Here is a 22,736-nt window from a genome sequence, read left to right on the forward strand (position 1 = left end):
CCGAGCCCCTCCGCGTTCCTCGGCTCGGCCGTGGACGCGCTGACCCTCGCCGGAAGCTCGCTGCTCCCCATGCAGATTAAAGCCCTGTAAATATTTGCTTTTAACTCTTGCCGACACATTGTTTCCAATTTTGCGCTCCAGTGGTGCGCAACCCCAACACCCCCTCCACCACACACACATGCATACACACTTCACGCTTGTACCTCCGCTGCCCAGCACTGATGTGTGTGTGTTTGTGTGTGTGTGTGTACGTCTCTGGGTTGTCAACAAGTTTGCTGACAGCCCCGACACTCTCCTCCTCCTCCGTCTAGCCCTCCCTCCGTCTCCGCATCCTCCCATTGTGTCTGCATCGCGGCTGGCAGTCTATCAGGCCATTCTCCTCCGCTGTCAGACCGCTCGGCTCTCATAATGTGTGAATGGGGTCTGCGGAGGAAGGGGAGACAATGTATGAATAGAGACATTTCCATTTCATTCCTTCAGTGTGCTTTTGCCAGGAAGACGTGTTGTCCTTGACAACAAATGATGTTTACATAAAAGCTTTTAATAGCCTTTGGACATTCTGATTTCCATTTCAATTATTCTGATGATTTGTATTGACATTACATAACAAGGTGTTTATTAGTAGACAGCGTTTAGATGGTACCGTGATGCAACATCATGCACTACATACAACAAATAATTGGGAACACGCACACAAGACATCTAGCTTCAGCTAATTTGCATGAAATTGACAATTTGAAAATGCATTGAAACAAATGACTTGTGAATAATATCATGGAGTGGTGGTGAGCTGCCTCAGACGGTGGAGGGATCACATGATGTGATACTTGGCCAAAAGTGCGATCGTTTGTGAAGAGTTGAATGTTGGTTAATTGGTCTGCACTTTATATTCCTCCACGTTCTTTACACACCCCCGCTTCTGCTGCATGTGTTGAACTCCGGCCCGACTGATGCCTTCTTTCCCACACTGAGACGGAGACACGGAGGCATGAAAAATAATTTTAAAAATCAGGCATTAACAGAGGCCTGACTTAGCGCTGACCTGGCCGCCGGCTGTCTTCTATTTGTAGCCCACACAGAAGCTGTCAGCAGGACGGCAAACATACCAACACACACACACACACACACACACACACACACTTGTGTCCACCCCAGCTCCTGGCATTAATGTGGCATCTGCAGAGATGAAACGGCCTTTTTTTCTGTTCAAGCATCCATTCGGCCAGCGCCTCAAAATTGCTTTGCGATCAACACGTCTAACTGCTGTCACGCAGATAAAAGCACAGGAACTCCAAACAGCAGCCCCTTTCATGTGTGTGTTGCTGAAAATATACACACAGATAAATGTGTGTGTTTGGACAAATATACACATTAAAGGCGACATTGGCGTTCACGTGTCTGATTTCCATATCTCCGCCTTGATGTATTACACGTGAAAAGAAATGAGCTGCACTGATTCCAGTACTGTCACCCTTCGGGGTGATAATAAGCGTTATGTGTTGCAGACACTTGCTACGTGTGACTGCTCTGACTTGTCTCCATCCTCCTCCTGGCCCTCGACATCATTTGGAGGCAGCGGCCCCTGACCTCATCCGTCCTGCACCCTTTCACACACTGATTTCCAGCTATTGGCCCGTGCCACCGGCCCTCCGATGTCGGGTTATTATCTATCATTAAGTTGAACCCGCGCTGACAGACAGACTCGCAACACAAAACGGACAGAGAGGTGGCAAGCAATTACAGGGCAGGTCTTAGTAGGTGGTTCCGCGGCTGTATTGGAGGAGAATTGGGTGGAATTGGTTTTGGTGGGATTTAGATTGTGCTCCGTAAGCTATGTGGCAGAATGGTGATGGATTCGATTCTGAGACTGTGATCCCCCGTCCGATTGGTCCACTGGAGGAAAGCTGGGGAAACTTTTTTAGCAAAACGGCCACATTGGATTTGTGAAAGCAAAGGAGCAACTATTTGTCCAATGAGAAAAAAATCTAGGAGGACAGCGTGAGGTGTTTCGACCTCACTGACCAAAAAGTGTGTGGAGCACCACGTCAAGTTGGTGGTGAACGTCTGAGATGTGGCTCCGCTGGTCCTCCTAGGTCCAAGTCTCTGAAACAAGCTGACATGTTGCTCATGGACCCCGGGAAGTTTCGGTTCTGTCACCGTGGCTGTCAGGTCAACATTGAATATATCTGTACTACCTAAGTGAAGCCAAGCAGAAATATCTTAAACTTGCATTATCTCTGCTGGCCATCAGGGGGCGACTCCTCTGGTGGTAAAAAGAAGTCTGATTATATAGAAGTCTATGAGAAAATGGTCCTACTTCTCTCTTGATGTATTATCTCAGTAAACATTGTAAACATGAGTTTATGGTCTCAAAGTCTTCTTCAATCCAGCATGATGTTCATTTAGTACATTATGGTCCATTTAGAGTCATTTTGTTTATTATCAAGACCTGTTTATTCATATATCTTCGCCCCTTAATTATTGAATGAGAAACTCGCCGATCCAAATCAAAGTTTTGCCAATTTCCAACTGTTTTAGTGTATATACTTCATAAATATAGAATTGAATAGAATAGATTGGCTGCATTGCCACCAATCCCCAATCCAGCTATTAGAGTCAGTAACGGCCCAGAGGTGGTAGTGGTGCACGACAAGTCTATTATCATTAATTTACGTCAAAATGATATAATTAAAGGCTGGACAACATTGAAGATTTCAGAAATGTGCTTTCTTTTGAAAATAAATTTTTTTGCCTACTTGAACTCATGAATCAGGTTGTACTCTGTTATAAAGTCAAGCAGAAGAGCTAAATACAAAAGCTACATGATTATAGTAGAATATGAAAAGGCTCAAGCATCAAACCGTGTTCCACATATCACCATTTCCTTTTTGATGTACACATCGCTCAATTACACGACGTCATAACCCAGATCCACACCCAGGCGGTAGAAACATAAAGGAACAGCGCTGATTTCCTCCCAAACGAGGAGCAATTGTAATCACACTCCCTGATCACTCTGCAGTAACCATGAGCACAGACATGACCTTCGCATGGAAGATTAACGGCAGGTTAATTGGACGAAGCCTCTGTCACAGCACATAAAAGTGGCGCCGAACGCTCCTCGCAGCAATTACAGATAACAAAGTAGGCTTGCTGTTGAAAACATGAAATCATAAGCACTTTATGTAATTCTTGTCTTAATATGAGCCGTGAAGCCGCTCTCCCCTCATGGCGACGACATCAAAGTCTGGTGTCAGTTTTGAAGTAGAGATCCGTGGAATAAAAGGACAAGTAATGATTTCTGGAATCTGATCTGTGGCGAGGGCTGTTCTAATTAATGAGGGAGAACGTTTCCCCACAAACACCCGAGAAAAGGCACAATGCAACACCTGCAAAGTGGAGTGGAATTTAATTATCCGCTATCTAATTATACAGCAAATTGCAAAACTTAGAACAATCTGTTTTTTTTTTTTGCTGTGACTCACAATTAGATGTTCCGAGTCATAGTTTGTGATCTTGCATCGGGGTTTTATTGCTGCAAAGTTTTGAAATCAATTTAAATCCCAAACACATTCACGACGTGGCAAACGCTTGTCCTCGCCGCCGTTTTACTACTTTTACTCTTCTCGTCTTGTGTTTCCGCTCAGAGGTGATTTCCCTTTAATAGGTTCAGTGACCCGTTTGTTGTGACACGAGCCCACAGCGGATTCACTCCTTCCTAACCGTGTCAAATAAATCCAACCCCGTGTAATTACCTTGCGGCAAAAAAGACTTTCCTCCGTTAAAGGCATAGTTAACGTCGAGCAGTGTTTTACGTTTCCTTTACTTCCAGACAGCTCGACATTTTGCGGAAGACACTCTCATACCCGTCTGTTTGCTAACAACGTTGCTGTATCAAACCGCTGATAACATGTCATTGTCCTGTTTGTTATGTACCAAATAAAAAAAACGTCTGATTTCACAGGTTTTAATAGATGATATAAATGTTAGCTAGTGTGACTCCAAAGTAACACAATCTGCCTACCAGCACCTCTGAAACTTACTAATTAAAATTGTATTTTCTTGCATGAATAAACCATATAAAAGTATAAATAAATAGATTTTTCAGTGGCTATTTGCTGGACTGTTTCTTGTCCGAGCTTATATTTCGTCACTGCTTCGGTCAGCTCGGGCTATTCATTCCTCGCTCAAAGCTATATGTTGCCTTTTTTTGTATGTGGAAGGCTTATTGGTCATCTCACAGGGGAGACAGGTGGTGGAGCAGGGAGACGGGTGGTGGAGCAGGGAGACGAGTGGAGGAGCAGGGAGACAGGTGGTGGAGCAGGGAGACGGGCCTTTCAGCGACAGGTGTTAACAGGCTTTTTTTTCTTGATGAAAAATCAATCAACAGCTCTTTCTTCATTTTGATTCACTGGTATGTTTAAAGGTTGTGATGTCGCTCGAGGAGGAGTTCAGGTTGCAATGTCACACACACACACACACACACACACACACACACACACTGACAGACCTGCTAAATGTCAAGGCGCAGCGGTGCGACCAGAGAAAACGTCGAGTCACACTTGACAGATTTCGGTGTTCTGCTAACTCTTTGCAAGGAAGCGAAGGAGAGTTTTCCACAATGTTAACGTATTCCTTAAGTTTATCTGAAGCAACGGAACAAAAAGAGCATTCCGACATTAAAGTGACTTATTTTCCTCTTAGTGTCGACGGTGGAACAATGGTGTCTGATGGATCAGTCCTTCTGCTTTCTTCTCCACTATAGTGAGAAGTGTTTAACTGTCCATTCTGTGTTCGCTAGCGTTCACTGTCGACTTGACTCTTTTTCACAGCGTTGTTATAGACGAGCTCTGAGCCTTACAATAAGAAAACCACCACACCGTCTATTAGAATTTGCTAACAGGCTGGAGACGTTCAGGTCAACAAATTAAGCAACACAATTGTATCACAGACTTGTGGGTCAGATTCTGGTCCCGACTGGACCATGAACAGTGTCAGAGTCCTGGAACCCAAAAAAGGCCCAGGCCAATTTGAATACTGTTTAGTCAGGAAAAACATTTTCACCATTGCTGTGCATCTTTTTGTTCCCAATGACACAGTCTCGCCCGCGGCAGTACAGCCTGCAGATAACGGGCCGGTCAGGAATTGGAAATAGTAAGTGTTGTGTTTTTTAGAGGAGCTCCGAGTGAGAGAGGGCAGAGAAACATGGAGGTTTGGACTGATGGTCTGAAGAACCGGTACCTTCCCCCTCCTTCTCTCTTCGAGGGTTGAGCAAAAACATTCAACCTGTTCCTGTAAATCGGTGTCTGAAAGTGTGCTATACCGCAATACCACACACACTAGCTCATGCATGCCCCACCCTCCGTCTCTGCTTCATCAATCACTTAAGCTCACAGCAAAGCTGGACCAATTAGGCCTTCTAATTGAGCCAATTAGCAATTAAAGACTCAGATGCACCCTGAAATTCTGGAGGTCCCTTCAGGCACAGTAACGCGTGCCATGGCCTTGGATCGGAACCGAGGCCTCTGTCTTGCTGCCCTCTGCACTTGCCCAGGCTTAAGGTGGAGGTTCAAGGCAAGAGGAGTCTAGTTGCCCCCCCCACCCCGGGCCTTTTAGATGTCAGCATCTCTGAGACACTTAAGGGTTTTACTGAAGCAATCTGAGGGTCTCTACTGACCAGAGAGAAGCTTTTCATTAACACCGGGACCTGTTTCCCCCCTTCTACACGCTCCCGTCTCATTATCACTGTGTTCCATCTCCCAGTCTGTTTGATGTGTTGTGGAGGATGAAAGTTTTATGGTAAATTGTTGTTTGGTGTGTGGGTGGAGGCATCGGCCGTGTGCCTGCCTTTGAGACTCTACATAGTTTAATTAGAGAACACATAGTACTGGCCGCCTCTCCGTGAGAAGGTACACAACCTCCAACACACACTCGGGCGCGTGGGCAGAGCAACACACACCACACCACAAAGGCAAGCGCCAATATACTTAGGCCGTACCAAAAGAAAATGAACGATTATGGGCGATTACCGCTCTCGGAGAAAACACAAATGTTGCTTGTTGTACGTCAAGAAAACTTTATTATCACATGAAGGAGCTTCCTTATTTGTATGTCTTACATCAGTGTGAGCTGGCCTGCTCATCAGCCTATATACTCTCATTATCTGCCGTCTTGCCTCAGGACACTTAACTCCCCGTACTTTCATATTCAAATGGCTTCAGTGGCGGTGGGAGAGGGTGGAACAAAGACAACAAAAACACGGGGACGCTTCAGTGGGTGCAGGAGACGCAATAATACGGTTAATGATGACTCGGAATGGGACAATTAAGGCACCGAGATAAAGCGAGAGGGAAGCGTGAACGGGAGAGAGAGGTAATGGTGAATTTTAAGAATCAGATAAGACGGAAATAGAGAATATGGGTGAACATAAAAGAGATTTCTCAGCTTTATCCCAAACAGTCTTCATGATTGCGACGGGCCGTTTGCTGTTGCATAACACCACCAACAATGTTACGATGGTGTAATCTCCATGCCTCGTGCATTCCGGACTGTAACATGAGGATTTGCACAGTTCTGCAGTAGATTACATGAATGACTGTACAGTGTGTGGGAACTCATTCATGCGTGGGGTCAATTAAGGCTTACTGTGTCCATGTGTGTGTCTCTGTGCTCTGCATGTGGCCCCTGAGTGTCCCCGGCTGTTATAAGCTGCTTACAGGCCCACGTTGTTGACCTTTGGCTTTACTGGGCAGTGAAAGGCTCACCCTAATCTCTAGCCTCTACTCTTAGTCCGCACTGTCTACTGTAGCCTACTAGCGCAGAGCTAGATAGCGTTAGCTGTTAGCCGCCTTTAGCTTGGCTAAATAATAGAGCTAACGGCTAATGTTAACGGAGGGACCATTGAGTTACTTTATGATACGTTCAAGCTCCGTTTTGGAAAAATGAGTTCTGGACTAAGGTCAATAATTAATTAACGATTTGATAATATGTTCAAATGTAGTGGAGTGTTTGGTGAGAAACTAGATATAGTTGACTTGACACATTTGATTTGATCTTTATTTACCTTGAATACAAAGTACAATAATAACATGACATGAAATTATAATTTTGAAAAATACAACAATAAATGAATCAATAAAATCTTTCAACATATAATTTACATGTAATTTCAATTTACATACAGCTCATATCTGTGTGAATTAGTTGTATCCAAATTTTGAATATGAGCTATATATCAACACAAAATAATAGCAAAAACAAAAAGCAAAAACAAAACACAATACCCATAGATCACTTTAAATCTCCAAATCCATTCCTTTATATTTGTCCATAAATTACTGTTTATAACTGCATTTGAATGTTTTTATCTTTACACTGTGTTTCAAAGCCACCTCAAGGCCGTTCCAAAGAGCCCCCCCACCAACAGAGATTCACCACCATATCATTTCAAGCAGGACAAGAACATGCTCATGAGTTAATACATGCTCAAAGTCCCAACATCACCCAGCAGCAAGCATTACAGCGACAGTGGCCAGAAAAAACTGCCTTAATAGGCAGAAATCTGGAGCAGACCAGGCCCTTGGGTTCCATCTGCATTTGGCGTTGGTAGTAGTATTAACAGTAGTAGTAGTATACAGTAGTAACGGTTTGCCTTCCTAATGCTAGTTTAAGCAGAATCATTTCAATTGTGTTTTCTTTGCAAAATATCCACTGAGAATGTGCAGCGCATTAAATAGAACTTTTAGCATTTTGACATGTTTGCTCTGCATCTCTGTTGATTCATTTTTAATTAGGCCCACATTTTCCAATTTCAGACAAGTAAGTTGAGCTAAAGGCAAGTGACTGAAAAAGATGTCATTATTCAAAGCACATGTAAATGTATGAATAACAAATAAAGATAACAACGACAAGGTGAAAGCATAACATTTAGAACTTTTCACAGTTTTCATTGACTTGAAATGATTTTCCGGAGCCTTGACATCCAGAATGGAATAAAACTAAATGGGTTTAGTTTGATTGATAATATTATTGTATTGTTTTTTTCTCAAAAGGAAACTAATTAGTTGTTCCATCTCTTTTTGTATACTATTGTTCCTGAAGAAAAATTTGATTGCTCAATGAATTGATGGAAGCATCAGAAGAATACTCTATTATTAAAATAAGCAATAGCTGCAGCCCTTACTAAACTTTTCATCTGCAGAATCGGCACTGGAGCTTTTAAGAGATTACTAACATGCATATGGAGGCGACAGTGTTTTCAGATGGAGTCCTGATGTAGTGGCGTGACTGCATCAGCTGCACTACATTAGCTCTCTGCAGGCGAGGCTGGCAGGTTACACACAGTTCACCAGGAGGGCTCTGGTGCATGTCCTCATACAGGTCACACCAGACCAGGGTGAACACATCCAATTCAGGCTTGTCATGCATAATAGATGGGGAGGGTCATGTAGAAATGTGCACTCAACATGGGGAATACATGAGATTTCACAGGTTATATTATGTTAAAACAAACAAAACAATGTGAAAGAAAAAATGTAATGTTCCCCAACTGAGTATTATTGACTTGATCTCAACAATTTCAATTTCATTTCCATTGCTTTTCGTTTCAGGAAATGTTTTTTTACTTGGCAACATTTGAAGGGGAGATGTTGCATCAACAACATTTAATGGAATATTTCTGCTTCAGATAAACTATAATCTCTCTTATCTTCCTCCCCCTTTTTCCCTCCTTTCTCTCTTTCTGTTTTTCTCTCTGTGTATCCCTATCCTTTAAATCTCCCTCATTCTGTCTCATTCTGCAGAATCCCGTGGCTGTGAAACAAAGAGAAATGTGTATCTGTATAATAGAAGACCACTAGGGATGGAACGCAACAGAACCATGGCCTGGGAAGTGTTTCGGATCGTTGTTGCTCAGAATCAACACTGACCTGGCACTCACGCAGAGGTCACGCCTCCTTCTCCAGCATCCCGAGGACCCTTCTTTCCCTCTGCAACCGCTTGGCCCTCCATCTAACCTTCAATCAGCGCTCCTGGTCTTGATAAAAAAAAAAAGGTCCCTTTCAGGGTCTGCTTGCATTTGTTTTTAAATCCCCTCTTAGTCTTTCAACCTTCCAGACGGTTGGTTATAATCCACATTCTCTCATAAAAGACTGAATTACTCCCAAATTGACGAGAAGCAGGTGGTTGAACAGCATGAATCCAGTCATGTACCCCCTTCCACTCGCTCTATGTAAACAGAGGCAGCCAGGTTTGTTGTCCAGGACGCGCCCCCTTAGTCTCATGACAGACTGGTGCCTAATGGGTGTGCTAGGCCTCATCGTGCTCTTCAGTCTGGCCTCCAGCCAGAAGATGGACCCTTCCAAACACCCCTTAGTCACCACCAACTACGGCAAGATCAGAGGCATCAAGAAGGATTTGAACAATGAGATCCTGGGACCCGTAGAGCAGTACCTAGGCGTCCCCTACGCCACGGCACCCATCGGCGATCGCCGCTTTCAGCCACCTGAAGCCCCGGGGTCCTGGCAGGAGATCCGCAACGCCACCCAGTTTGCACCCGTGTGCCCGCAGAACGTCCATGGCGTGCTTCCGGAGATTATGCTGCCCGTGTGGTTCACTGACAACCTGGACGTGGCGGCGGGTTACATCCAGAACCAGAGCGAGGACTGCCTCTACCTCAATATCTACGTGCCCACGGAGGATGGTGAGTGGACAGTATTAAATCAAAGGTTGGGGAGGCTGGGAGGTAAGGGGTTTAGTGGGTACGACTGGGACGAATAAAGGGATGATTGACTGTTCGCTAAACCCCAATTGTTATTTGTGCTATGCCTGTCAAGCTTTCCATACTCACCCAGTACATGTAGTATGGGCTGGGTGTAGGTACTCCATACCTTTAAGGTATTACCCGGACCGTACCATTTCGTGTCTAGTAGTAGTTGTAACTGACGCCTGTTTGCCACACTACCATAGGGGCAACTACACACAGCCAGGATAGTCAGCCTGCACAGTGGATAGCAGCTAACAGACCGGAGGGCGGGTGCTAGGCGACAACGCGGTGGGGATGGCGATGTAACTGTGATAAGGGCCAGTGGGACACACACACAGCGTCACATGATCAGTATCAAATGCAGTACAGATACTGGTATCACTTTAAGCTACATGTATCGGCATGTGCATCTTCACAATAGTTAACGAGAATAGGGGCCGATCCACCATGGGAAATCTTTGTGACCTTGATTTTGGACCGAGGTTAATTAACTCCTCTCCTTGTTTCTAGCCAGCAACGTCTTGACTTTTTCGGCTGAACTGATGCTGGCAGACTTTACGTCACCTTCATGAGTTGCTTTGAAATGACTGGCTGACTTTTTTTAACGCTTCCATTTGAAACCAAAGCCCTGTAAAGGTGTTTCAGATATTCTCCAGCTGCCTACACGCATATGATGGTGTGCAAAGATCAAGGCGAATCTCACCAATTGATACAACCACATGTACAACGCACGGAAAAATCCAAAGCTTGACAGGCCTGCCGTGCCTAGTTACCGTTGCTACACTATGATTGGACAATCACTGTTCAGGCGAGGGGTTTAGGGAACAGTCAACGGGGACAAGTCATAAGGGATAGGAGCCTCGGGAAGTTCCCTTAATGTGAAGAAATGAAAACTCTTATGTATGTCTTAATTATTTTCCAGGTTCATGCACTATTTTTAACACCATGCATATTGCATATTGATATGGTGTTTGTGTGTGTGTGTAGGAGGCTCATATAAAAAAAGAAACAATATGCAAAATATTCCATGGAGAATTTTTCAATTACCCTAGCCTGGTTTTACTGTGCAGTGGTGTTATAAAGCGAGAGAACAAAGGGCAGCACTGAAGCAGTTTCCAGGTGCTTTATGAGAAAAAAGATTAGGTGACATTTGACTTTTTTGTTTTTTTTTCTTCACCATCAAGCAAACCTCCTCTTTCCACTCAGATCTTTCTGCAGAAGTTTTTGTCCGCCCAGGCACTATTAGGTGTGCGAGCAATAAAATAAAATAAAAAATTCCATTTTGCTGGCAGATGTGATATGAAGCCCCCCTCTCTCTCTCTCCTTGCCTGAGGTTTTGTAAAAACGGGTTTCACGTTTGTCTTTTCATTTCTTTATCTCTGTTATGAGCTGCAGAAAAAGTCAGCACCTTTCACGGAGAGAGAAGACTGTAAGAATCACGTTGGCCGGGTTCCCATGTGTCTTGGTTTGACCTCAAACAACAGGAGGTCTTCAGAAAGCAACTTCCTGTACTGACAAAACGCACTTTCACACACACAGGTTTAAACATCAAATTTCAACCACAAGAAATCCTCGTTGCCTGCTTGGACAGGATCAATCAGAGACTGCGTGTGCTATATGTTTGTATTCATGTGTCTCTAGCCGTCTTTATGTGCACATCTGTGTTTATGTCCGTGAGTGACGAGGCGCTGATTTACTCTCTGATTTACTCACTTTCTTCACACTAACACATTTTGGTCTCCCTGTCAGCACTTCCATCACAAGACTTTTTCTTTTAGCTTAACACCCTTCCTTCCTTCCTTGCTTCCTTCCTTCCTTCCTGCCGCCTCTTCCCTCCAGCACTGCAGCCTCAGCCCTCAACACCCCGTCATTGCCACTTTACTGCTCCTCGGGCCCACGCACACAACACTATACATCAGGTCTTGAGTCATTTCCCGGTGTCACACAGCGTGTTTTTTTCCCCCTGTTTCTGTGAGATGTACGACTTGTGATGTATTACTGAGAGACATACACCCGGCCACAAGCTTACACTGTATCATTGGTGTGGAAATGTCACACGGGCGTTAAATAGTGACCTTCTTTCATCAACACAAACCGTAACATCGTCAGCATCATCCTTCACAGTACCAGTGAGGCAGACTTTTCAATTACAATGACTACATGCTTTTTAAGATGTATAATTCAAATCAATACGTCTTTATGTAGTCTTAGAAACATGTATGAGCTCAGCTGTGTCCCAGTTCAGCGGCCGCATCCTTCAGAGGTCGCCCAACCATGCTGTCTCCGGAACGAGACGGATCCTGTTTGCGTCACCTTTGCTGCAAAGAGGATAGCATTAACTCACATTATTTAAATAAACTGAAGCCAGAGATCATATTTTATTGTTTTTATTTCATATCGTGATGGAGGATATGCTTCGTGAAATATGTCTGGCGAGACTCTCCTGCTGCTGACCCGCTCGCAGTTGCCGCGTTGATTAAAATCCAATTGTCACCGGCGTGCTATGAATCTTGGGATAAGTTGGACCGTGAAGGGATCCATCGGTTGGATCCTCTGAATCCAGACCACGCATCTTTGCAGTGGGACATCCTCGTCTTCAGCTGCAGCCTGGAAGGATGCAGCTGCTGGATTGGGGACGCAGCCTCATCGTCATCGCTGGTAGATTTATGGTGGTCATGTCCGGCATGGCATCGTCAGCCTCAGCACTCCTCCAACAGCACAGGGGTTGTCTTTCTCTTTGCTCCTCCTTTCCTCTGCTACTCCTCCAGAATGGATTTGAAGTCTTTTTTTTTTTTACATGTGCTGCAGGGTGAGGGAGGGTGGAGAGGAAACAAGAAAAGCAGAGGAGAGGAGAAAGCGTTCGACCAGCAGATCAAACATCATCCACGCGGTTGAATATGCTCACATGTTAACACGCTACCATCTTCTCTTGCCGTCCTTTCCACTTCTATTCTTCTTGCTACTAAATAACGAATGCTGCTTGTCAGAGTCTCCTGAGGCCTTTTGCTTGTATCTTTTTTATAGGGCACCCTTAAAGACAGAATCCTTAAAAACCTCCTCTAATTTAAAGTGGATTAAGCCTGCAGAATTACTTCTTAATGCTGCCAGCAGTGCAAACGGAGGAAAGTGGGACACGGACATGAATGTGTGTGTGTGTGTGTGTGTGTGTGTGTGTGTGTGTGTGTGTGTGTGTGTGTGTGTGTGTGTGTGTTTGTTCATAGATAAACACATATGCAAACATTTGGTGCTTACTCATGGCTCCTTAATTAATACTTAAGCACTTAGTAAGTTGCTAAGCTAGCCATGTGTTGTCATTTTTTCACTAAATCCTTAGCACTCATGAGGAAATATGTTTATGAATTTGTAATACTTAAAAAAAACGAAAAGGGAACATAACAAATCATCTTACAGTAATAATACAAAATTATACTTGTTGCTGTGTGATTAACAGAAACCTAATCTAATATGCAAATCAGGATTTTGGATTTTATTACTGCCAGCATATGAATATTTTAGAGCCTGGAACCATTTCTCTTGGTTTTTACTTCATCAATCTTCTGTTCTCTATAATTTAATGAATCATTATGCACGTTGTGGCACTATATACATGCAAATGCATAATCCAAAATACTCTTGTGAGCCTTTATTTGTCAATTATACAGTTAGTTGTTTTCTGTGCTAGATGGTCCTGATTTTCCTTTGTTTGTAACTAAAACAGCAATGTGATGTCACAGTAATCCCATTTAATACAGGGTTGAAAGAAAACATCAATACACTTGTACCATATTATGTTGTTCCAGATTCCAGACATATGAAGATAAATAATTGTAATTCCGATATTATCCTCATAACCCTTAAAATGGAACTAAAACATACTGGTTTCACTTTACATTTGATGAAGAAATAAATATTTTTTGTTGCGTCACAATTAAGTTACATATTTTTTTAGTGAACATCCTTTCAAATATGAAATCAATAATATTTAATAAGATGATCATTAATCATAAGGTTTCCCTGCATAAAGGATAAATACATTTTTGGAAAGTATTTCTGTATCCTGTATTTTTCAGTCTTGATTGCGAGCTAAACGGCCTTTTCTAATCACGATATTTACAATTTTCCGTAAATGTGCAGTTAAATCCTATAATCGTCCAACCGCTAACCGATGCTCAGAAACACTGTAGTCATTCATAATGAATAGTTTGTACATGCAAAGTTTTGTGGCGGAACATAAACGGTTGTGATTGTGAAATCTTTTTATGAAAGTGGTGTGTTCATTTGAACATGACAGTTTCCCTAAAACAAGACTATCCCAGCGTGTGGAACCGTACGCCCTGTACCATGAAACGTATTGTGTGGATTCTTACCTATAGACAGCCCTGCTAATGTAAAGTGTTAACGATAAATCCAGCTTTTCCCTCTGGTATAAAACCAGGCCTCCGGCAAGTCGCTCCCTCACCGAATGCAGTGGGGGAGGAGCTCCAACGGTTCCCCTGAAGATCATAAATCATAGCGAGAGGTTTTCATCTGGCTCCTGCAGAGTCATGGTGGATCGATGGACGAGGGGTGGGGGGGGAGGCAAAGACCGGCAGCTGCTGCTGCTGCTGCTGCTGCTGCCTCAGGCCCACAGACAAACCACATGCTTCTCTCAGCAGTCAGCAGCCATTAATACCAAGCAAGTCTTCATGGTAAATAAGTCGCTGAGAGGAGCTGGACTCAGCAGCCCTCAAATGGGAGCTCGCCTTCAATGTTTACCGACACACGGGATCTCGTACACACTAGCTGCGCTCTATGCAGTTCAGCAGAGGCCGGAGAAGTGAGGGAGGGGCTGTCGCTTGGATGTTGACAGGTTAGTAAAGCAGCTTTTGTCTCTTCTCTCATGAGAAGAACAACACCTCCACCGGCTGCGTAGTGTCTTGGCTGGCTGTGAAGACGCCACTCGTTCTTCATCTCTTTACATCCACATTCCCCCACTGGCTCCACAATGCTCCATTTACAGCCTCTTGACGAGGCGTCGTGCTACTTCCTCTTATCTTTTCCTTATGTGACGATGGCTATTGCGAGAGAAGCGAACTTGATGCACCATTTCCTGAAGGAAAGTGTCGTTTTTTTTTAATTTGACTGTCCCGTCCCTCCTTCAAACCACTTCCCACCCATCCGTGTGACAATGTCTGATTGGCTTAGGGCAAACCAACATACAGTATCAGTATTCACGTCCCACTACCCGAGACAAGCCTTTCTGTTAGGCTTCCTCGAGGCATTTGAATCCCGCCAATGTCTGGTGTGAACAGCATTTTAACCAGAAGAATCCCTAAATTAAGGATTTAACTCTGAAGTAAAACAGACAAGCATGTGTCTTGAGCAAACGGAGACAGACTCCACCACGCTTAGAAGAACTGTATTGGTGGTAGCGAAGCTTTAACCCTGATAAGCTGTTACAAAGTGCCTTTTAAGCTAGAAGTTCTATTCAATTAGTCCTGTTCGAGGAGGATGAACATCAGTTTTGCCAGATAATCCTCTGGGATTTGAACCACTAACCTCAGCGTTGTCAGCTCCTTGCTTCTTGGGCTGAGCTGCAGGGTGCAAGCTGGGGGCCACATAAATTATTCCATCCGATGCTTCATCCATCTCCATGCATCACACTCAAACTCCCACATCTCCTCGTTCTGCAATATTTCAATTTTCTGAGGAGATTCATCAAGAAGGGTTCGATACTAACGTGATAATGGTGCACGCCGTCTGAGGGCTGCGCCGCGACATTGGCATCGCCGATGGGGTAGAGATGAATAAATAAATGAAAGAGATAAAACAAACAGATAAATAATGGAGAGAGAGAGAGACATAAATGGAAGCATGCAGCAGTGAAAAATATGACATATTGCTTCTGATGCAAGAAAAAAATGTAATTATTCTGCTCCATCTCTTTCTTTATGTCGTCTCTTTCTCCTGCCAGCCCCAGTTGATACCCTCTGAGGAACAGAAATGGGAGGGAAAATGTAGGATGGGGGGGATAGATAGAAAAACTCTTCCATTAGAATGAACAAGGTGTATTACATACTGTATGGGTGCTTGGAGTTCCCAAGGGACAGAGATACCTTCCACCTTTTATCATTAACACTAACCACTTCCGTGAACAAGCGGGAGAGAGACAGATTGAGGAGCAGAGAGTCAGATTTGAAGGTAGTTGTCACTTTCGAGAAGACGGAGGTCAGAGCGGAGGGCTTTATCCGGCCTCGGGTCCAACCCTTACAAACCAAATCTGACAGAGTCCATCTTCTTTGCCTCCGCGCCTCCTCTCATGTTTCACCTCCCTCTCCTCTGTTCCTCCCTGCTCTCTGCTCTGTCCTGAGGCACAGTGGAGCAGACAGCGACCGGTCTGCCCGGTCAAAGGCTTTGTCTAACTCCGAGAGGTGGCGAGGGTGAAGAGAGAATCAAATCAGCCGGGGTCGGCCACTCGCTTTCAACGTCCCCATTCATCCAGGACAGTCCTACCAGGGCTGTTGAAAACTCTGGCAAGGACTTAAAGAAAAGTTTGGGGCTTTAAAATGATTTGTGATGCTGAACTAGATGCTGAGTTGTTGGTTTTTTTATACGACACTTGAGGCCTCCACACCTCTGAATTGCCCACATCACGTAGTTGTACACATTGAAAATAGATTTATAGTGGCTCGTTTACAGCTAATTGCCCCAGATAGAGAAGCAGTCAGCCAATCAGAGCTTCGTAGCTCCGTCTCTGTTTGATAATAGAAAAACTCTGGCCATTCCTTTCAGCAAAGACCTAAAATACCCAATAAGAAACATGAGGGAAAGGATTTTAAATTGCTGACTGCTGAGCCGGTGTAGCTGTGGGTTTGATGGACTGTTGAAACGGGACGAAGGGTTATTAGAAATGTGTCCCGAACTACTGAGGCCGATGTGTGTACAAGACAAATCATAACCGTGCGAAAAAAGAGAAGAGTTGGAGAGTCATTGGGTGTGAAAGAGGGAGAGAGAGCACTGCTGTGTGGTGTTAGGGACTCATGTTCAAGTTTTGCAGGGTGTGTTTGGATCAGAGAGATGATCTGTGTAACTCCAGTCCAATTTCATGATTAGGCTTTCAGAAGTTTTGAGTCTGGACTAACATGTTACTTCTCTTACGTGCACTGATATCATGTGATGTGGAAATCTGCAGAGATGAATCTGTTTGTATAGCACACCATTAGGGAGACGAAGAGAGTATCTGCTCACTTTGTAGCTTTAACTCTACTTGATTCAAACAAACTTTTAATAGCATGATGAAAGGCGAGGGACATACAGCGTTGAGACAATCATTGTATCATCAGGGGGCAAACCCCTATCTATGTCTATGAGGAAAGGACCCTACTTCTCTCTTGGTGTATTATCTCAGTAAACATGAGTTTATGGTCTCAATCTCTAGTTTCAAGTCTAGTTTCAAATTATGGTCCATATTGAGTCAAATAGACCATAAAGCTGGGGATGTTTTAGGGCAGAGCTTCTTTGTGATTGACAGGTTGCTCCTGCAGCATCGCTACCGTGACCTCATTACCTGTCCTTGTTGCCATGGCTACCACGCTGCCAAAGCAATTAACTACTAAAATGACACTTGTCCCTTGTGAAACTAAGTCAATGATGACTTATTTGACCATAATGTTGTTAAATAACTAAAATACTTAACTATCACCAGTTATGTAACAATCACAGTTATTTTTAAACCAAACCACAATCTTTTTCTTCCAAAAATATACTTTTGTTGCAAAAACTGTAGTCGCCACAATTATTGGTAGAAATATTGAAATTTTAAAAGAAATGTAAAAGAGACGTACAGCATTAAATGTTAGCACTGAATGGAAAATAAAATAGCACGAAAAAGAGGGAAAATATTCCCGGATATGTAGGAAATGTGTTGCACAGGGTTTTAACAAATCAGCATCCAGAACCCTTCAAATAACTTTCAAGCGGAACAGCTTGATATCCAACTTCTCACTGAGGAAATAAATCCTGAGATGTTGACATAGAAAAGGTTGTTGTCATTAGAACTTCCTCTTGTTGGGCCTCCACCTCTCAGTACTCTAGAGAGGATTTGGTCCGTTAACTCGTGGTCATGTGTTCTGGTTTTAAAACCTTTAAATGCAGAGAAAGGCCTCCTGCAAACCTCTGGAGGAATCCAAACTTGACCAGCTTGTCGTGACTGGTTACGGTGGCTAAGCGTGATTGGACCCCGCTAATGTAGCTCAGTGCACTAACATTAAACCTGCCGTGTTATGCTCATCCAGTGAACCGACCAGAGTCATTCTTGAGGTTATTACTCTTAATGAAAAACACTGCATCGGTTTGAAGTGTAACTGTGTGAAAATAATCTCAGCAGATATCAATAATGACTGTAATTGTACACATGATTTGCATAACTCACTCAGTATCTTTACTTATTGTGGATGCAAGCGAATGCAGCGCTTTCATAATGCGATTACGTGACTGAGACGGATCACGCTGCCAGATTACGATATTGATCACATTTCGAGGCTTTCGGATGGCCGAGAAGCGACGGCGTCGTTAGTGAGCCACGCTGAAAGGAAGAGAGGATGAGAAGCGGGGAGGTTGAAGGGGTGCAGAATTTAGATCGAAGAAAAGGGGGAAGCGGTGGCGGAGGGGTTGTCCTGGCAACCATCCACCACTTCCTGTACCTTCCTGTCAGGACGCGCATCAAAGGCTGCGTGCATTCTGCCTTTCCACTAGACTCTGAATGAAGGAATTAGCAAGGGCTCAGTTCCAGCTATTTATAGCCTGTAAGCCAGAGAGATGGAGAGGAAGAGAGAGTGTGTGTGTGTGTAGATGCATGCATGGGTGGGTTTTAGTATTCGACTGTGTGTGTGTGTGTGTGTGTGTGTGTGTGTGTGTGTGTGTGTGTACTACATGTGTGGGTGCACATCACATGATCCTAATAATCTCAGCGGTCGTTCGTACCTGTTTTGTCACATTCATTGTGGGTCATCAGTTTGATCGACACCCCCCCCCCCCCCTCTCTATTCCTCACTCAGCTCATATTATCTCTCTTCTTCTTGCCTCCCTTTACACCTCTATTCCCTTTGCATTCCACACCACACATACCATTCCTCCTCTTTCCTCCCTTCCTTTTCTCTTAGGCGCATCCCCCCCCGCCTCTCGCAGCTTCCCAGTCCCCATCACTATATGCTTTGGATGAGCAATGAAGGCCGAAATAGGATTTAGCTGTAGACAGTCCATTTAAATGATCGTTTTAGCCACAGGAGAGTGAATTGACTTTACAACAGTACTTAAATAATAAGCTCTCAGGCTCTGACTATCCATGTTCTCTTGGCTTCGCTTGTGTAGCAGCACTCCAGCACAATCTGGGATATCATCTGATTTAACGCGGGGATTGATCAAGTACATCTAATGGGATTTGATGAAGTCTGATGTTCCCAGTCCTATCAGTTAAAGAATCCATTTAAATGAGCTCAGGTGAGGCGGCGGTTCAGAATCAAAAAGAAACTCTCGTTAAATCTAAAGAAGTTCTGATCTGACGAGGTGGCAACCTCCGCTTCTGGAAAGTGAAGCCAGATCTGAAATTCATAAAAGCTGGATTCTCTCTACTGGCCATCAGGGGGCGACTCCACTGGTTGCAAAAAGAATCTCTAGTTACAAGTCTTCATCAATCCAGCATGATGAAGACCCATTGGTTAGTCCACAAATCAATAAGTGACGTCTATGGTTCTGACCTATTTGAAAGACTTAACAGGAACATTTTATGAAATAATAATACAGGTATATTGAGACAGACAGTATGCTGAACACTAAAGTATGTCAACATGTTGTCGTAGAAACCCAAAATACACATATGAACCTGAAAAAGAGCATGAATAGTTTTATATTAGTATTGTTAATAATGGCTTCCATTTCATTATTTGTGTTATTCAAACATATATCATAGTGTTGTTTCATAGCTGGATATGAACTTGTATGCTGGAGGTTGATGTCGTTACTAACACTTTTCATATTATACGTATATATTGCTATATTTGTTTGTATATCTGTAGTACTTTGGAGAGCTCAGCTCACTTTAACACTGCACTTCAACAATAGGAATGAACAGGATTCAGGTTGTCATGTGATGTATAGTGGGAAATGGACGGTCATAAATTGTCCTCAGCTCTCAGTGTTTGCCTTTTTTATAATTAATCATCCAGTTTATTGATACAGTTCACATGCTGAAGTGCTGAGTCGGCCCGTTCAGGCCAGCGTGGTCAGCTATCCTGCTGCCATGTTGTTGATGAGACCAACAGCATTTGGAAATGAGTGAGCAGGGCTGTGCCATGGAGATAAACAGCAGTACAGAAACAGGTTAGTGCAGTGTTGCAGGAATGCATTATTGAACTGAGTGAAACTCATATTTATGTTTAAATAAAAAACATATTTTTTTCTTGAGAAGAAACACTCGGGGAGAGAATCAAATCAAATAACTGTGCTTGTGAGGGAAAAAGCCCAGACACACAGGGCTCAGGCTCATACACCCCTATTCCCTCTGTCCATAGACATTGGAAACAGATAGGGTTCCCAGACTGGAACTGTACTTGTTACTGAAGTAACCTTGAGAAAAGACGATATAGGCAGATCAAAGAGCCCAGCAATCTATGAAGTGCACAGCAAAATGCAGAATTCAGCTATCTGGGGATAAGTAGTAGCTGTGCTTCGCCCCAAGGCTAAGTTACTGAAGATGTACGCCAACACTTGTTGGTACATGCACACACAAACACAACACACACACTTGTTGGCACAGGGACACATGGACCCCCACATGAAATGCTTATTCTGCATTATGAGTTATATATCGCCTTTTCTCTCCCGGCCGCCTCACACACACACACACACCATCTCTTTCAATACAGCTCAAAGGGCCATCTCTTCAGGGCTTCTGAAGCCGAGGTGGCCGGTGGCAGTGAATGCTAATGAGCCCTCATGCAGGCACACACAGCTCCCCCTGCCAGGTCCCACAACACTGAATGGTTAGGGCCGAGAGAACGGAGGAGGGGGGGAAGAAGAGATTAAAGGAGAGCAGGGAGGAAGGAATAGACGGGGAGAGCAGGAGGTTATCCAGAGGTAAGGCCTCCTCCTCTGGTGGAACAAGTGTGCCGGTATGTTCACTTGGGAGAAAAGTCAATGCATCGTCGCCACGCCATTCATCACCAGTCAACACGGGTAGCTGCCGGGTTCAAGCTGACGCCTAGTATTAATGACTGAGTTCAAGGCAATCAACGGAGTTGTGATGTCATCATCGGGGCTACCATTGATTTAGCACACAGTCGCTTGTATGCTGAGGGACACAAACAATAACACAACGTTGCGTGTTTGGGATGATATTCAGTTTGAAATTATTATAGGATATTTAGCTTTTACATCATTTTTGTAGCACTTTGGATTTCTGAATTGTACCACAATATAATTCGTTATAAACATCATTATAATAATGGGTTACAATCTGTTTTTGCAATGTATAATTATAGTTATAAGAAATCATGTTCATAAAGCTTTATAGCTACAACCATAACAAATTATAAAGCATTGATACATTATAGTGTATATGTATAGTTCATTATAATCTTTTAAGAATCTAATTGAAATCAGTGTAATAATGCATTATAAGGTGATTTAAAGTCACTGTTACTGTTAGTTTGTGTGTTGTTTTTGCATATATTTATGTATATGTTTTTAACTTTACTTAAAGATTTCTTAAGTGTATTAGTATTACAACTATGGGCATTGATACACACATATATTAGACGTGAATGACCAGCAATATGAAGTATTATGGAACTTGACTTATTATTGTTTTAAAGCATTTTGAATATATATGCATTCTTATGAATATAATTCTACATGTTTTTATTGAAAGGGCGTCATAGAATCAGTCATCTGTTTTATTCATTTGTCCACAAATTATTGTGCAGTAGAAGCTTAAACGTATAGTGTACAGTTGATGGTCACTAACCAGGAACTTCCTCCCATGATGCATTGGGTCATGTCGGGTAACCGAGGGTTGATTTGGCCTATGCTGTGTTTTCCCTCCACACTCGTGTCGGCTCACATTTCAGCACCACGGACAGCGCCAGAGGAGCCGTCCTGACCCGCGAACACAACCAAGTCAAATTGAAAGCCTTTTCTCAGTTTCATGTCTCTTTAGTTATCTACTATTCGCTTCTCACTTCACAGGAAATCCTATGGATAAAAATTAATCATTTTTGGAAACTGCTCAGGCTATTCCTTTCATCCGGCAGTGGCTTAAATTGACCTTGCAGGATACAAACTAGCTCCCACCAAAACTTCAACTCATTTGCTTCACAACTGTATTTCACATACTTTCATATCACATTTTTCTTGTGAATTGCTGCATAGTTTTACCTCTTCAGAATGCAGCACTTTTTGGTTTAACCCGTCAGGACTGGTAGATTGAAGCATCCAGTAAGAGTAAGAACATACATATACATACACACACATACATGTTCATAAGACAAAAAAGCTAAAGTAACTGAGGTTACGTATAATAATCCTCACTGGACATTCACTCAACAAAAAGGTGGACAAATACTGTACATTAAAACTGATTAAAAGAACATTTTTTTCAGTCAACATGAATAAAAATAAAAAGACATACAATATAATAACACAAAGTTATTATCCATTAAAGAAAAGCAACCAGGCAAACACATTAGGTGGATTTAGTGTGTTATCTCAACTTAAGTAATTGGCAGTTAAATGTTCAAGCTTTAAAGGGCCCAGTAAAGTTTTGAAAAATGAAAAGAATTCCCGAGCCGGCCGTAGCCCAACACACAAAATTGAGCCACATTCTGAGAGCACTCAACACTTACTCAAGCTATTCCACAAGGATATGAGCACTTGTTTCTCCATAAGGTGCATTTTATTCTTAATCAAGGTTGTTTTTATTGAAATATCCGATGAGAGG

General features: G+C 43.2%; 1 protein-coding gene across 2 annotated transcripts in view; it reads left to right on the forward strand.

Moving 5' to 3' along the window:
* LOC311008589 (neuroligin-2-like) overlaps positions 1-22,736 on the forward strand; it is a 217,323-nt gene that overhangs the window by 48,923 nt on the left and 145,664 nt on the right. For both annotated transcript variants that reach the window (XM_084002315.1, XM_084002314.1), the window contains exon 2: positions 8,802-9,700. In XM_084002315.1, the coding sequence (XP_083858441.1) occupies positions 9,193-9,700 (508 nt within the window). In that variant the 5' untranslated portion in view covers positions 8,802-9,192. The remainder of the gene's footprint in view (positions 1-8,801; positions 9,701-22,736) is intronic.

This window comes from Eutrigla gurnardus (assembly GCF_963514095.1).
Source record: "Eutrigla gurnardus genome assembly, chromosome: 23".
NCBI lineage: Eukaryota > Metazoa > Chordata > Actinopteri > Perciformes > Triglidae > Eutrigla > Eutrigla gurnardus.